We start from the raw sequence: 17441 nt of genomic DNA, 5'->3' as shown, positions 1-17441 counted from the left end.
GTCAAAAACAAGATGAGTGAACATATAATCTTTTTTAGAATTCTTGATTTTTTAGAAAGATGATTAATTTGTTTTTTGAAGCTCTGTGAAACCTTTTTATAGTGAATCCTCTCATACAAATCCTCAAGACCTGCTAATGTATTCAAACAAATTATTTTAGAGGGCCTTATTGATTTAATAAAGATTGACATGCAAACTTATAAGACTCATTTTAAAAGTTACATTATCAAATGGAGACATGGATAAAGTCTGAATTTAGACCACTGAGATGCAATATACAGAGAAAAATAAATGGGTTATAGAAAAGTGCAAAGGAGTGTTTCCTTCTGGGGAGCCCAGTGAATATCAGTACTCATGTAAAACACTACAGTTCCTGGGATGTTTTATAAGACTGGACTACAAAAAAAAAATTAAAAACTGCTAAATTTTTAATGCTGCACCTTTCAGGAATTAGAAATATTTTAAATTATTAAAGGTTAATGGCAAAGAATGTTTGAATTTCCATTCACTGGTCTGTTGTTTTTACTATCGGTAATTAAAATTCCACTTCTCAGGATACCTGTCAGTTATGTGGATCTCTCTCAAATGAGGTTTCGCTATAAATGGGCTTCACAAATTCTACTCAATTAAAATGCTCGCAATAGTGCAATAAAAGATCATTGAGAATTCTAGTTCACAGCACAAGCTTTTAGTTTCCTGAATATTTTGAAGAGCTAAAAGTCACATGCTAGATAAATTATTATTCAGACATACATTGAGGTAATTTGACTGAACATGAAAGTTTAATAACTTAAAAAGAAAAGGAGTACTTGTGGCACCTTAGAGACTAACCAATTTATCTGAGCAGAAGCTTTCGTGAGCTAGCTGTAGCTCACGAAAGCTTCTGCTCAGATAAATTGGTTAGTCTCTAAGGTGCCACAAGTACTCCTTTTCTTTTTGCGAATACAGACTAACATGGCTGTTACTCTGAAACCTTTAATAACTTAATTGGCATCAGTTTACCGCCAAACTTTTTACATGCTTTCGTTAACTTCTCATGTTACATAAACATGCTGCTCAGAACCCTTATACAATGAGAATCCTGTTGCCTTTAATATCTTAATATGCCTCTTGCCTACCACCTCAAAGTATTAATATGTAGTCCCATCTAAAATAAATACGTTGAGTGTGGTGGGGTGGGCGGAGATTGAGAATTTATAATGCATGATTTATCTGACGTCAGTAAAAATACTAATAAAAATTCATGTTGTATAAGGGAATCTTCCTATGCAATTTAACTTGGTTCTTTTACTATATCTTTCTTCTCTCTTTATCCTTTTAATTTCTGTTTTAAAAAACTGCACTCAAGATGCCTTTGCAGCTTCTCCTGGAGAAGCCCCTGCAGCACCTGAAGGGGCAGCAGCACCAGCTACCCCAACCCCTGTAGCAGCGGCTCTTGATGCATGTTCAGGAAATGGTGGGTTTTATGTCATTAGTCTCGTGTGTGTTGTAGTATTAAACTACATGGCAGTGTGGGTTGTTTTTTTTTTTAATTATCAGTCAGTCTTTTTCTTCTGAGTACATAGTATTCATTGTAGTTGATCAAAAACATAGAACTTTGAGACAGAAGAGCATTCTTCACATAACTGCATGTGTCTTCTGTCAAAGCCAATATCCTTTCTCCGTACATTTATTCAGTAGCACTACTGAATAATTTTGACAATGCTGAGTGTTGTAAGCAGCAACAAGTTTAATATCCTGTTAATGTTTTGGAGCCTGAGCTTTTTTCTTCAGTTATCTTCATCTGCTGCATTCCAATTGTGCCAAACCAACCTTTCCAAAAAAACGTGTAGCATTCAATTCCCCAAATTTTCCACCTTTATAAAAATACTTTATTTTAGAAAAAACCTGCTGAATAGCTTGCCCAGATCAGTAGGATAGGTGTTAGTGAGCCTCGTCATTGTGTGTATCTACTGTGTATGTATGTTACCCATAGTTATGCTTTATTTTTGCTAATTTCCTCCCTTACTGATCCTATATATATATTCTCCGCTTTCCTTTTTACAAGACCCCTTTGCCCCATCTGAAGGTAGTGCAGAGGCTGCTCCCGAGCTGGACCTCTTTGCTATGAAGCCAACTGAGACCAGTGTTCCTGTAGTTACCCCTACTAGTGCAGCTACTCCAGCTCCCGCAACTACTCCTTCTCCTGCTGCCACTGCTACTACTGCTACAGCACCTACCACTGCCGCCACCACCACACCTGCCACCACCACCACCACCACTTCCGCTCCTCCTGCTCTAGATATCTTTGGTGGTAATTGTTGTTTTTAAGTCTTTGATTCTGGTGGATTGAACTCTGGTTTGTCAAATAAATGTACCGCATACACGATCACTACTGCATGTATACTGTATATTAGAAGGCTCTTTACAGACAAAGAGCCGGTCTTTTAAAATTCTCCAAATACGATGTGCAAAACTGAAAAGTTACTGCTTTCAGTCCTGTCTTCCAAAATGAGTTAGACGTGTATATTCTTGGTCTTAGATTTATTTGAGTCTGCTCCTGATGCTCCTGCAGCGCCTAAACCAGATGCTACTCCTAGCATTGACCTGTTTGGTACAGGTAAAGATAAACAGATCCTTTCCCACAATGTAGTTTTTTTGTTTTGTTTTTTCCCTTAAATGTTGTTTCATTTGACACTGTTACGGCATAAGCTGACTTTGATTTAAACACAGTACTTACTTCTTCTTGGTTTTTCTTTTTACTTCTGGAAGATGCTTTTTCATCTCCACCACATGGAACTTCTCCTGTGCCCGAGAGTTCTCTCACTGCTGATCTCTTATCTGGTGAGTGCTTGTTTCACAGGACACTACAGATTTTCAGTCTTTTCCCAAGTAAAAATAAATGATTGATGTTATGCTTAATTTGAGAATCCCCTTTCAAATCCCTATCTATAATACCTCAAATGTTTCAACGATAAATTGTGATGCATGTTATTCGTGAAGAATATTTTCTAATGGTCCCAATAGTCAAATATGTCTCAAAAATAAAACTTCAGATTCTGTCAGCTAACGTTCAGTTTGCCAGCTCCACTGAAGTTATCTATACTAGTAGTAGATAACCTGTATGTATAGCCTTAATTTTTCAGAAAATAAGTGCTACCCTGTGCACAACAAAGTTTTTATGATGAAGACAGCTAACATATGCAAAACTTCACATACTTTCTGATTGCAGTGTTGTAGATTGGTATCTGAACTAATGTACAAGTCCTGTGGTGCTAACTGGTGGAGTCTGAGTGTGGATTTCAAAATATTTAGTTATCATTGCTATTAACTTGCTGATACTAAATATTATCTGTCATATGCCTACTGCAGTGGATGCATTTGCAGCACCATCTCCTCTACCTGCTGCCTCTCCAGCAAAAGTGGATTCTTCAGGTGTGATTGACCTATTTGGTGGTGGGTATTTCTCCTTCCTCACCGCTTGCAAATTAAGTCACTTATTTCAAATACATTTACACTGTTTTCATGTTGGTGGTTGCAGTTTCTTCTTTTCACAATTTAGCTCATGCAGTGTTGCAGCTGAACAGCTTTGTATGTATCGAAGTCGTCTTAAACGAAAATTCAATAAAACATAAACTGCAAATAAACATTTGCAACACTTCTATTCCATCATCAGTCCTCATTGTATTTACCGTTCTATCATCTGTATTCAGTGCATGGGTTATCTTCCTTGATCATGTATTTGCGTTTTCACTCAAAGTTCATTGTACGAAGCTGTATATCTTTTAATCTTCTGTTGATGTTTCTCTGAGCAGCTCAACTTCTGTAAGCAGCTGGAGTTGGTATATAAACTAAAACAAATTGGTAAATGTGAATTCTACTCGATTAGACTGAATTGATCTGAAATGGTGGAAGTTAGGATAGGCATAGCCAACTCTTAGCTTTTTTAAGACTTCATCTGTATAGGCAAACACCACAGAATTTCTGTTTCATGTATTATGAAGCTATTTCTAAACTTCAATGAAACAGTCAACTAAAATGACAGGCTTGTAGGTTGTTAGAGTACTTTCAGCTCTGTACTTCTAGCTGGAGTTATCGTTGCCTTTTATTTAATCCATAATGTGAATCTGTGTAAATGGCTTAACTCAAGTCGAAAATAACATACTGTAAATATAGTTGGGGTCTCCTATTGGAAAAGGCCACTAGTTTTACAAGCCTCACAGGTGAAGTATTGGCCCAAAAAAGTCACTTGTATTTCTCATGTGAAAATATCATTTTTTAAAAATGTTGGCTCATTGCCTTATTTCTCCACCTTCACTATATGCTATCAAAACCACTTTTTCTGCAATTCTGTCTGAGGTTCCCAAACATGTTTGCTCATCATTCTACCTGGTGAATGAAGCTGTCCTACTACTGCTATTCATGCATTCTTTACATAGCAATGATGACTCAGAGTATTTATGTTAAACTTATTTTGCCTTTCTTGCTGCATTGTGGAATTTACCCTATAGATGCTTTTGGAAGTAGTGCTTCTGAACCCCAACCTGCAACCCAGGCAGCTTCTAGTTCCTCAGCTTCTGCAGACTTACTGGCTGGTAATAAATATAAATTTAAATAAAATGTATACTTTCTTGTGGAAGGTTGTTTTTTGGATTTGTTTAGTCACACACCTATTTTATTTCAAAATGAACCTTCATTTTGCAGTGGAGTAAACTCTAAATCAGGGGTGGCCAACCTAAACCTGAGAAGGAGCCAGAATTTACCAATGTACATTGCCAGAGAGGCACAGTAATAGGTCAGCTTCCACCCACTCCCAGCACCTCCTGCCCATCAGCAGCTCCGCTGATCTGCGCCTTCCCCTCCTGCCTGCATCTCCTGATCAGCTGTTTCATGCTGTGCAGGAGGCTCTGGGGAGGGAGGGGGTGGAGGGAGGGCATGGCAGGCTTAGGGGAAGGGTGAAGTGGGGGCAGAGCCTATGGCAGAGCCAGGGGTTGAGCAGTGAGCACCCCCTCCCACCCGGCACATTTGAAAGTTGGTGCCTATAGCTCCAGCCCCAGAGTCAGTGCCTATACAAGGAGCCGCATATTAACTTCTGAAGAGCCACATGTGGCTCTGGAGCCACAGGTTGGCCACCCCTGGTCTAAATGTTGTTGGACAGCAGCAAAGATTTGATAGTATTAAACATTCTTAAGTACCATCGCTTCAATAAAGCTGTGTATAACAAATTTTACTACTTTCATGACACATCTCCTCCTAAATGACTGCATGATCATATTGTTCTCATCCTCTTATTCTTCCCTTTTCCTAACCCTACTTACTCTCCTTATTTCTCCTTATCTCCTCCTGTTTGTTCTTCCTTTCGATTTTACTTCAGGGCAGGAAATAGGTATTATGTCTATTGTATGGTCTCATGCATATTTGTGTTGCTATGTAAGTAAACAGGATAACTTCAGTTCTAGGAAACGAGTTGATTTAAAGAAGTAAACTTGCTCTAGGCTAGTTAAGTTTTTGGTAACTGTAGTTTGTAACTGCTTGTGTCAGTGTTGTTAAACTAACCTCTCCATGCTAGACATTTGTGCTGTATCTTTGCAGCTGTACAAGCTTTATTTAACAAATGAAAGTATCACCATTTGTAGTTTGTTTAATTTCTGACCATATTCAGATAATGTTATTTTTAAAACTCTGAAGATATGTTAACTAATCCTTGCAAGCATCACTTACCCCATTTTGCATTTTGGCTAACTGAGAAGCAGAGGATAACTGCTGTTAGCAGTTTTTGGAGAATGATCTATTGGACTAAATATGTTCAGTACTGTACTAGACTTAAAGTTTTTGGACAGAACTCTGCATTGAGAAAAAAGAATCCTAAACCATGCATCATCAGAATAAGGTCAAATATGATACAAATATCTTAAACAATGAAAACATCTAAATGAGCAGCTCTCAAAGTTACTATAAACTGAAGATTTAGTGAGGTTCTCAGAACCTCACAACTATTATGTGGTACTGCTAAGCTTCTGTTAAATCAAACAATATAAACTCATTTGAATTTAAATCTTACTGCAAAGGCATCTCTACTTAAATTATATTAAAATACCTTAAAATTGCACAGTTTTGGGTTACTGATCAAAGTGGTCCTACAGTACTTCTTGTGCTGCAGATTATAGACCATAAATTAAGATAACCTCTAAGTAATGGCTGCAATATCAGTGCATAATTTTAGTTTTAGAAGTTCCATGAAAAGTAGGATGAAAAGTTGTTTTCTTCTGATTTAATTGATCCAAACTGTGTGGAAAGTAAACCCATAGTATCCCGCAGTAAGAGGAACTGGGATAGAGGACACTATTTGTGAATTTTGGCACATACGTCCATGTCCTTGTTTGAGCCAGATAGAAGAGGCAACAACTTCTGAGTATTACTTTGTTTTAAATAACCTGTCCACTTAACTTGTATCTGCCTTTGTGCCCCTTCATCAAAGGGAGGCATCTCAAAGAGCAGCATAACACCCTCAGCGTTCAAAGTGTTTGTCACTCTTCGTTCATATCAGAAGGGATTGTAAAAACCTGAATTGTGCTGAGTATGGCACCAAATCAAAACTGGGGATGTCATGCTGATTTTCAAGTTTAAGGTGACCACCTCATGTCAGTCTGATTCCTTGAAGCTTCATTGCCAAGCGTACATGTAACACACTATTCCTTCTGGGTACAAGTATGACACTTTTTTTTGCTTTGCTTCCAGTAAAAAAATACATATCAACCAGAAATATTCATATACTATGGCCTCCTCCTTCCACCACTACATATTTGGCTTTCTTCTTACTCAGGCAGCTTCAGCTTATCCTCATTGGTCTTTTCCATGTGCCAACTTTGTGAGCAGTACCCTTTTTATTGACTTACATTAGGCAACAACCAACTTAAAAGTATTACCTTTTTATGCTACCAAACCTGATGTGGTGGTGTATACTGGGCTCAGATAACACAAGCTACCTGTTCTACACCAAACCAAAAAGGCCACTAAATCAGTGGTGGAAAAAGTTCCAAGCCAGCTTTTCTCTAGTTTCAGGAAACTTATTTATATATTTCTAAATAGCCAGAGAATAGTCACTAACTCACTGTGATTTTGATTAGTCTAGAAAGTGAAGTTGGCAAGTCCAGTAACTAAGGGTATTATCTCTTCTCCCTTGAGTTAGCAGATTGAAAATGTTGTTGCTTTTTCTAATAATACCATACTCCCTTTAATTCTGAATTAAGAGCCCATGTATATGAGATAAAAGTGAAAATCTCTCCTTGCTGCCTTTCAGGTAACTACTTCATTGGTGCTTGGGGTACAGCAGCACTCCTTCATTTCTAGTGGTTTCCATTGTATATAAAAGGTTTTCAGTTTTGTGGAATTGCTTACAGCGTTCCCCACTATAAAAATTGTTCCAGCACCTATGAACTACTTATTTGGCCCTATTGGTTAATTCATATTTGTCCTTTAAATACTGGCATACTGTCATCTTTAAAGGTTTCAGAGTAGCAGCCGTATTAGTCTGTCTTCGCAAAAAGAGAAGGAGTACTTGTGGCACCTTAGAGACTAACCAATTTATTTGAGCATAAGCTTTCGTGAGCTACAGCTCACTTCATCGGATGCATACTGTGGAAAGTACAGAAGATCTTTTTATACACACAAACCATGAAAAAATGGGTGTTTACCACTACAAAAGGTTTTCTCTCCTCCCACCCCACTCCCCTGCTGGGGGGAGAGAAAACCTTTTGTTGTGGCAAACTTTTGTAGTGGTAAACACCCATTTTTTTCATGGTTTGTGTGTATAAAAAAATCTTCTGTACTTTCCACAGTATGCATCCGATGAAGTGAGCTACAGCTCACGAAAGCTTATGCTCAAATAAATTGGTTAGTCTCCAAGGTGCCACAAGTACTCCTTTTCTTTTTGTCATTTTTAAAGTGGCTTAAATCTTTCTCAGCTGGTCAATATTGATTAGTTTTTTCCTCATCCACATTCTTATATGGGCCCCTTCACACAATAAGTCCTTAAATAAGGAAGCTCTCCTATAAAAGATAGAAATGAGACTTTTTATATTGCAAGTACTGTGAGTTTCTTTTGAGGATAAATCCAAAGGAGAACACATCTCTCACCAGCATCTAAACATATGCATGGAAAACTTTCTATTTCATTACAAGAAAGTAAGTGCCCGTTCCAGAAATGATTACATATACTGGTTCCAAGACAGCTGCTTGAAGCTGAGTATGTGGATAAACCAGGAGCCGTCAGTAAAGGCAGTCCTTGCTTTCTAATTTAGAGTCCCTCTTTTTGTTAAATTTCTTAAATGACAATTTTATAGGAGTATCTAGCCAATTTCATGAATGAGAACATTGTTGGTTACTTGTAGGAATACGTACAATTGCAGAAAATGTTACAGCATCTTTAGCAACTGATTTTCACCAGTTTCCATGTGGTGAAATTTTGAAAAAAGAGCTAATCTGTTTGAAAAGATCAAATCACAATCTTGTGTATTCAGGCTGAAAGCAATTTTACTCCCAAAAATGCATTTTCAGCATGAAAATGATGTCTATCTAGGAATATAGAAATTCCTTGAATATTTTGCCTACGCTTTAGTAATAGGAGCTTTCAAATTATATTCAGTTTTCCATTGTATTTGGGGGGGGGTTCTTGATAGCGGAGGTTTTGAAAAAATTGGTGAAGTTGGTATTAAATCAAGGCTTCTGTGTATAAAGGATGGAGGATGTGAGCCTGTTTTTTTGGATAACTGAGGCTTAGTTAGAATTCATCAAACCCACAGTTGCCTATGCCTACCCTGCACTGAGGCATGTGATCCTGTCTTTAAGCTTTATTCTTTCAGTGTTTCTGTATCCACATGTTGAAGTGCCTGTGAAAAGGGGTTTCAGAGTAACAGCCGTGTTAGTCTGTATTCACAAAAAGAAAAGGAGTACTTGTGGCACCTTAGAGACTAACCAATTTATTTGAGCATAAGCTTTCGTGATGCATCTGATGAAGTGAGCTGTAGCTCACGAAAGCTTATGCTCAAATAAATTGGTTAGTCTCTAAGGTGCCACAAGTACTCCTTTTCTTTTTGTGAAAAGGGGTAAAATTCCAACAGCCTCACTTATTAAGTAAACTATTTTTTTTCTTGCTTACAGAGCTTCTACATTTTAAATCCAAAATGGCTACCAATGGGGTTTGAATGACAATTTGGCAGATACAAAGGCTCTCTGAAACCATAACAGCATATTGCTAAGCATTTGTTTGCCTCAGATAATGGCAGATGTATAACCTGCAGCTAATCCAATTCTAAATATAAAATCCTCTTGATTTCTCATAGTTCTTGAAGGCTTGTCCTCCAAGGATTTTGAATGCTTAGTTTTAGTGAAAGTGTGCATAAAATTACAGGTACCTTTTTGTGCATAATTGTAAGTATTCTGTAGTGTCACTGTTTGACTGTGTTCTTGGCTTACTTCCTTTAGATCTCCTAATGAAAAATATCTTTCTCCTATTCTTCTCTTCTGAGAAACTTATTGGAATAGGATAATATAATGATTTATTAAAGTTTTATTGAATTGCTTCCTCTCTAATTAATCCTATAATCTAAAATTTGTGTGTGTGTATATGTGTGTGTGTGTATGTATATATGTGTGTGTGTGTGTGTGTGTGTGTGTATGTGTATGTATGTATGTATATATATATATAATATAAACTCTACACAACTGGTAATAGAATATATATTAATAGGTATTTTGTCCTAATAAAAAAATAGTCTTGTCTGGATACTCATCTGATCCATCCAGACATTTGAAAGTTTAGTTTTGCTTGCTATTATTTTGTTGTCCACATTTGTATTAGCAATCTTCACTGAAGGCGAAGATGCAGTTCTACTCTCAAGCCTATTCCTGGTGTCATGTAGAATAAATGCTAGCCAACTGGAAACTCCTAAACAATGAGTGCAGGGAAACTTCAAGATAGCATTTTAGTATAGTTTATTTTTAGATTGCTTTTCGAATCCTTTTTTTTTTACTCTCCCAGTCTAACTTCTAATATTCCTCATTCCTTTCAAGCAACTGCTCAACATTTCAGATCTTTCTTTGGATGTGCTAGCTAAGTAGTGTAAGTTGATAAATATACTATGATCAGTTTTCAAATGTAGCAAATTCACAAGGACTAAAAGCAAACTAAGTTAAAATGGTAAATCTATGACTATGTAATAGTATATAAAGCAAGTTTATAAAAATTATGCACAAATTAAAACCCTACCACTTTAACTTTATTGCCACCTCCATAACAAGAGGAGTTTGTTTTGTAAGGCTAAATGTGATCTGTTGCTTCCAAATCTACCATTCCAGTCTTGAGAGAAGGATAGAACTTACTTATGCTCTGCTAAAAGCACCTGTCACCACAGAACTTTATTCATGGATTATAGTAATACGAACAAATTTCCAGAAGGGCAGCTGGGTTTCTGTTCTGCTCTTAATTTGTGAGCATCTATTCTTTGAATATTCAAACATATTCTTTTGCTTTCATTTTTCTGGGGACTGAAAAGGAATTTTGCAGAGGGATCTGAAGCTGACATGTCTCCTTCAGGACAATGTTTGAGAGCCTATGAGATGCTGTAAAGGCGGCTCATCTTCCTCATAAGTTTTTGTCTGGGCTCTAAATCTTAGTGAGTCTGATTGCAGCTGATATGGGTTCCTGGAAAAAGAGGCAGTTTGAGATAATGAGGGTAATTCAAGTCTTTGTCCTAGCAGAACCCTCAAGTGGATCTGCTAACAAAGGGAAGTCAGTGCAGGTTCTGGAAAAGTGATATTCTTTCTTTAGCTATTTACATAGGCTACTTAATTGTCTAGTTCCTAATTACTTTATCAGGGCCCCAGATAGAGCATTTGGCAGCTCTAGATCACATTAATTGCAAATCTGTAACTACTGCGGACTGGTCACTCTCAGCTCTGTCCAGGAATTTTCAGGCTAACTTGAGATGGAAGGGCACTAATTAGCCAGATACCCAAGGTCAGTGAGTCTAGCATAACCAAGACTGCAGCTGTCTTAATTACTAGAGGTCAGGCGCCTTGATCAAGGATGAAACAGTGGTGGTCCTTATCCAACTAGCATTGCTTCAGTCTTTCCTAGATACACTTTGAATAGGCAGGCTGTTATGCCACGTACCAGCTCCTCTGTATCTGGAGATAAATGGAATATAGTGTCTTCTGTGATGGGGGGAAAAAAAACTTGGAACATCATACCGCTGGCATGATAATCCATGTTGCACATAGAACTGGAAGGAACCTTGTGGGTCATAGGCAGTCTCCTGCTATCACAGGCAACCTCATCATGTACTCTCAGTCATAAATTTGTCAATCTCCAACCTAAAAACTAGTTAGGTCATTTGTCCTCACAACTTCTGTTGTAAGGCTGGTCCAAAACCTCACTCCTCTGATTAGAAACATTTTTCTATTTTCCAGCCTAAATGTACTATTGGGCTATTTATACCTATTTGTTCTTGTGCCAATATTCTTCAGTTTAAATAAGTCTTCCTCCCTTTCTGGAGTATATCTCTCTGATGTATTCATAGAGAGAAGTCTTATCCTCTCCTGATCATCCTAGTAGTCCTTCTCTGCACCTGTTTCAGTTTAATTCAAATTTATGCTGGTGTGCATCTACTAGGCATAGTTGTAAGAAGGGTTTGACTTTGTCACCAATCTTACCCAAACCCTTGGGAAGGAGAAGTAGCTACCTGTCATGACTCTTTGGGATCTTTTAGAAAGGAATAATTCCTGCCAGGTTATGTATATAGGTTACCAGTATCTCATGATTACTGAGAGTGGCGGATAGATTGAGGTTAATCAACATTACTGAAAAGTGATACAGTAATCTATTAGTGCATTCATATGCTAGAAAATGGTGTCAGGATCATTCCAAAGCTACTATTCCTAGAATAGTGGGCTAATGAAGTATTCTTTGGGAACGTGATGTGCTCCTTCACAGCTTGGGGCAAAAGTTTGATTTGGGGTTAAACGGCTATGAGAAACATAATGTATATTACTGTTTTACAATAACTTTTGGTGAGTTTTTTATATATTTTTAACTTCCTAAATTTTAACACTTCATTTTTTAAAGCATTAATTATTTAAATTGAAGGTAGTCCACTTTACCACACTTGTGTCCAGTGTTCTCCAAACATTCACGTCTGGCTGTCTTTTTCCTTATGACAGTAGTCTGGCATTTGAAGGTACATATTACAGTTTGCAAGTGGATAAAATGTCTGTGTTCGATCTGTCATAATCTCCCTAAAGTGCATCAGTTGCCATGTGTTGTTGCCTTAAAAATGTTAATAGATTCAGTATCTTTAAGCATTTAGCATAATGTGTAGACTACAAATCTTAACAGTTTAAGTCAGTTCCTCCGTTTCTTTCACAAGTTGAGTTCAAGGTTCTGATTTTCATTCCTATACTTTGTGACATCACTAATCCCTAATATATGCTGTGTCCTCAACCAGTGCAACCAAAATCCTGACAACCTGAAATTAGTGCAACAAGAAAATATTCTAGGCTGCTGACTATTCTACTTGGAAATTGACCTTGTGACTATAATCTATACTGGTTGGTCTCCCAAAGTTATGAAGTACCTGCAGCTTCTGTTAATTTCATTGAGCTTTGTGGGTGTTTCACACTTCCTGAAAAACAAGCCATAACTATCAGTCCATATCTTGCTGGCAGACAGAACTGCTCAACTCATGTTACATTGGCACAGAACTGTTTTCAGAGAGAAATGTGGTGGATTATTGCTTTTATTTCCATTTTTCAGGGAAAACATTTCTTATTTAACGAGGAAAATTTAAATCAAGGAGTCAGTGGGGGAAAAATGCTGTAGAAAGAAATCTATAAAATCATATAATTGTTCTTATTTACAATATTTTATAGTACTTCAAAAATCTAAAATTATAGTTGGAGACCACTTAAAAGCCCAGTCATGTAAAGGAAAGTGGTACCGTTAATAGAAATCAATGAAAGTGAGGGTCAGGTTAGATAAGAACTTGGGAGAGGTGCAAAGAAGGCCCATGTGCTGTAGGAAGTAGTGATGGTGATTCATTTGGTTGGTTGGTGAATCAATAGGTAGTTAGTATTTAACCTAGATGAGATTAAGAGGTACTGTTGGCATTCCTGGCTACTCAAGTCAGGGTCATTAAACAACTCATGGTACACTTTCCTAACCCCAGTGTCCTGACCAAATCCCAGTAACTGCATTCTGCCTACTTATAGATTACCCCTATCATTATAATTGGGTAAGGTGTACTGAATGTTTGTCTTACATTGTGCACTGAATGTGCTATTAAACTGCTGTGCTCTACCCCAGAGGTGACTGCATTTCATTTGTGGGTGAAGTTACAAGTTAGGTTTATGATGCTGTCTTATGATTCTTGCAACCCAGAACTTGCCAGTTACAGTAGATCTTCCTTTAGCTGGTTTTAGAGTGATTTTTACTAGAATACTTTGCATTACATCAAGAGATGCTTATTATCTAATATCAGAAAGCATAATGATAGAGTAACTATATTATGTTATGGCTTTAAGAACAGTAAGTATGTCAAGGCTTTTATTTTGTGATTCCATCTGGGTGCATCTGACCTTTTTTAATGTAACTTTTTTTTAAAGGCTTTGGAGGTTCTTTCATTGCTCCTTCTCCATCACCATCACCAGTTACTCCAGCTCAAACCACCTTATTACAGCCCAACTTTGAAGCAGCTTTTGGAACATCATCATCAACTGGTGGCAGCTCATTTGATCCATCAGGTGAGGGAAGTGTATCTTCCTTGTGTATCTTCAGAACAAACGTGTTCATTCAACGCTAATATAAATGATACAATTATTACTGCTCTTAATACAAAGGATATAAAAAAATTCTCATGGGTATCAATATTTTCTGTCATTTAATCAATTGAAAGAGAAAATACCAGTTAGTACCGTAAGCGTTCACCAGCAGTGGGGATAATTCTAGGAAATCTTTCCTTGTTCCCATTATCTTCTCTCAATTTTCAGCAGAAACCAAATATAAGTGTGTATGTCATCTCTTTGCACGTGCTTATCTGCATGACTGTTAGGAGTTATCGGAGGAAAAACAAAACACTTCGTACTGTATATTCAGAGTATAGGCATGTGATCTCGCTGCTGTTGCTGAAGCCCTGAAGTTTGCATGGCACCCAGTTACACAAAACTGAGATCAAGATAGTCTTCTTTGCTTGACATAAAGCTTAACTTTTCATCACTGCTGTCATTTTGTTTGTATCTCTTCCATTCTACACTTTCCATGCTGGGTCCTTGCTACAAATTTACAATTGGTGAGTTCTGCAACTAAATGAGTAAGAGAGAAATCTGAGTAGTACTACTGCTTGATTTGGTTGCTTGCCAGTGCATAATATGCTACACTTGCCTGTTGAAATAACATTAGCATGCACATCAAATGTGGATCAGAATATTTACTGTGGTGGAATCAAGTAATATAACTTACTTTAAAATAATAGTGGGCTAACCAGACAAAAGAGAAGCAGTTTGAGTTATGATATGTAAACCTGACTCCTGAAGCCAACATCTGCTCTGGGGAAGTTAGATCTGTCAGTGTGGATGAAGAGTACCCATTACATCCCTGTTGATCCCTTTAATTGATATATTAGAGAAACCTGTTTATCAATTAAAACATTTTAAAATCGTCTATCTTCCTGGCTCTCCTACTACAGTAACTTGTACATCTATTAAAAAAAATATTTTACATAGCTTTTCTAAACCTCTTTGCAAACATGTATACATAGAGGGGCAATGCTCTGGGATTTTTAAGTTTGTTACCAGGTTTAAGAATGCATTTGTAACCATTTAGGCATGTATTGTTCTAGTCTTCATTAGTATATTTTTATTTCAGGGTAATCCTACATTTCAGTGTTAGTAAAATATCATGCATGCCGTGTTGGCATTCTTTTATGTGAAATTATGTATTAGTAATACCTGTGGAGTGATTGTCTGTGCTATGGTCATTTGTTAAGTAATACTAAAGGTTCTATGCAGTGGTGTTACTTAAAGGAATATTACAGTAAAGGTTACTATCTAAACTGCTGTTTCCTTTAAATTCTAGTGTTTGATGGTTTAGGTGATCTTCTTATGCCAACTATGATTCCATCTGGTCAGTCTGTAGCAGCTTCAGCTGCAACAGCTTCAGCAGCAAGCAAAGGCCTTGGAAGTGATCTTGATTCATCTCTCGCAAGTTTAGTAGGCAGTAAGTCACAACTACTGTTTTGGTTTTTTTAAAAGGACTTATGATCTTAACTACTCAACTCATTCAACTTATTGATAATATTTGTTTTTGAGTACATAAATATAGCTGTCACTTGTATGTTAGCTTAGTCTGTTGCACCCCTCAAGAGTCCTGCCTCTCTCTCTGCTATAGTCCTTCTCTGTAGGAGGCTACGGTGCTTAGGTTTTCACAGCTCAGTTCCTGGTCTTGTGCCAAAGTTTGATCCATATCATAGAGCTTCTGTTTTCAAGCAGACTAAATCGGTCTGTTCTATAATCCAAGGGACATTTACAAATCTGTCTCTTGAAAACACATTTTCAAGCTTAGATACTTGAAACAGATTAGAGTACAGATGGGAAAAATAGCACTTGCCATTCTAGAGGTGTACATTAGGCTGAAGGAGTTACTAACAGCCGTCAGTCAGATCTGGTAAAAGTCAGTGGGTGCTTAGTGATAGCTGAAATAATAGAAGCCACCGCCCAAGGCACAGGCCAGCATGGCGAGGCCTGAGCAGAGGCAAAGCCATGTGATTTAAGGGTTTTCTCTGATTACACACGTAGGGACTCCAGCTTTGGTTGGTTGCAGCTGTGTCCCGGTGGGAAACGAAACAAATATCAAGGAGAAAGGTCAGCAGACAACAGGAGATGCAGCAGTGCATGGCCCTGGGAAGAAGTAGAGAGAGCTTCTTTTGGGTAGAGTGCTCACTGAAAAGGCAGACTTTAGTTTTCTTGCTCAGAAATCATTTCTACTTTTTCAGGGAAATGGGACTTTGTATTTTCTTTGTAAATAAACAAAATTACACCCACAAAAACCACCCCAAACTTGTATAATCAATCTCTTCTCCTAATGGAAACAACCCAACCAGGCCCTTAATACTGACCAACTGCTTGGGCCAGTGGGTAACCTTATTTAAAATGTGGTTGCAGTCCGAAAAAGACCATAGAAATTGCGCTGTTTCATGTTTCTCAATGACATCATCTAATATGTACTTGATTTACAAACAGATTTTTTTTCTGTCAGCCCTAAAAACAATTTTCTGATCAGCAAGAGCAAAGCTTCTTTTCTTTTCTTTTTTGGCTTCTTTTCTTCTATGCATGATCACTTGTAAATTATCTTGTAAATCAAATTCCATCCTCAGTTACTCCTCTGTATCTGTGGGCAGTGGGGATACACAGGAGAAACACAGCAGAATTTTTGTAGGATCTCTACTGGTGATGGAGGAGGAAAATATTATTTTAAAAAAATTCTCAATCACTGGGATTCCAAAACCATTTAAATTTAAGTCCACTTAACTCTGTTGCTTACAAACTTAGAGAGCCAACTGATGTGCACATAAGTCCTCGTCTAGCAGTGCAATGCACTATTTTTTTAAATTTGAAAGGACACTGTTAAAGACCAACTTGTTTTCACACCTCCACCCAGGTGGCTGGAACTTCTCACAAGTATGACATAAAAGATAAACTAGACTTGCCACTTGGATCCAAACTACCATATTTACATTTTGTTTTGTACATGTACATAAATACACAGTTAAGGAAACGATGACACTGGCCCTTCAGGCTTCTTATTTCTTTTGTATGTTAAAGAAATGTTAAGTTCTTGGAAGAACAAGTTTGTCATAAGGAAATCATTAATGAAACTGATGTGCTTCAATTTTTAGCTTTCATTATTTAGAGGGCTTTTAGAAAAAATGAGTACTATTCCTAGAACTGTGCTGTTGGATCAGTTTTGTGCAGGTGCACGGATGTTTTTATATTAAAAACATTTGACAGAATCCTTCACCTAATTTTATAAACAAGTAACTTTTTTTTATCCTAATTTCATTTCTGATTTTCAGATCTTGGAATTTCTGGCACCACATCAAAAAAGTAAGTTCTGAATTTTGGGTGGGTTTTTTTTGTTTAAAAATGCTGGTCCTTGTAACACATAAGATTAATAAAACTAAAAGATTAGAGAACTTTTCCCCCATTTTGTCTGGTGTATTTGATAGCACTTTGAACGTAGTCCATTCCACTATCTTTCTAGTAGAGTCTATCGGTTTCCACACTAATAGGGAGATATACTTTTAAAGAAATGGGGGTTTGTTAAACCACAGCATTGGCAGGGTAACTAGAGACAAGTTTATGTCCTGAAACAACAAGAAATACATAGTTTAAAAACCGATGTAGTGTTCAAG

The 17441-nt window shown here is 37.2% G+C and overlaps 1 protein-coding gene across 1 annotated transcript in view; it reads left to right on the top strand.

Moving 5' to 3' along the window:
- The window catches only part of SNAP91 (synaptosome associated protein 91), a 142652-nt gene that overhangs the window by 112271 nt on the left and 12940 nt on the right, over positions 1-17441 (top strand). The window contains exons 17-25 of the mRNA XM_073336567.2: positions 1349-1456; positions 2048-2293; positions 2522-2599; positions 2752-2823; positions 3352-3435; positions 4491-4574; positions 13639-13776; positions 15107-15247; positions 17103-17133. Of these exons, the coding sequence (XP_073192668.2) occupies positions 1349-1456; positions 2048-2293; positions 2522-2599; positions 2752-2823; positions 3352-3435; positions 4491-4574; positions 13639-13776; positions 15107-15247; positions 17103-17133 (982 nt within the window). The remainder of the gene's footprint in view (positions 1-1348; positions 1457-2047; positions 2294-2521; positions 2600-2751; positions 2824-3351; positions 3436-4490; positions 4575-13638; positions 13777-15106; positions 15248-17102; positions 17134-17441) is intronic.

The sequence above is a fragment of the Lepidochelys kempii genome, chromosome 3 (genome assembly GCF_965140285.1).
Source record: "Lepidochelys kempii isolate rLepKem1 chromosome 3, rLepKem1.hap1, whole genome shotgun sequence".
NCBI classification, from domain to species: Eukaryota; Metazoa; Chordata; order Testudines; family Cheloniidae; genus Lepidochelys; species Lepidochelys kempii.
The sequence above is the reverse complement of the archived record's forward strand: the minus strand, read 5'-3'. Positions and strand labels throughout refer to the sequence as shown.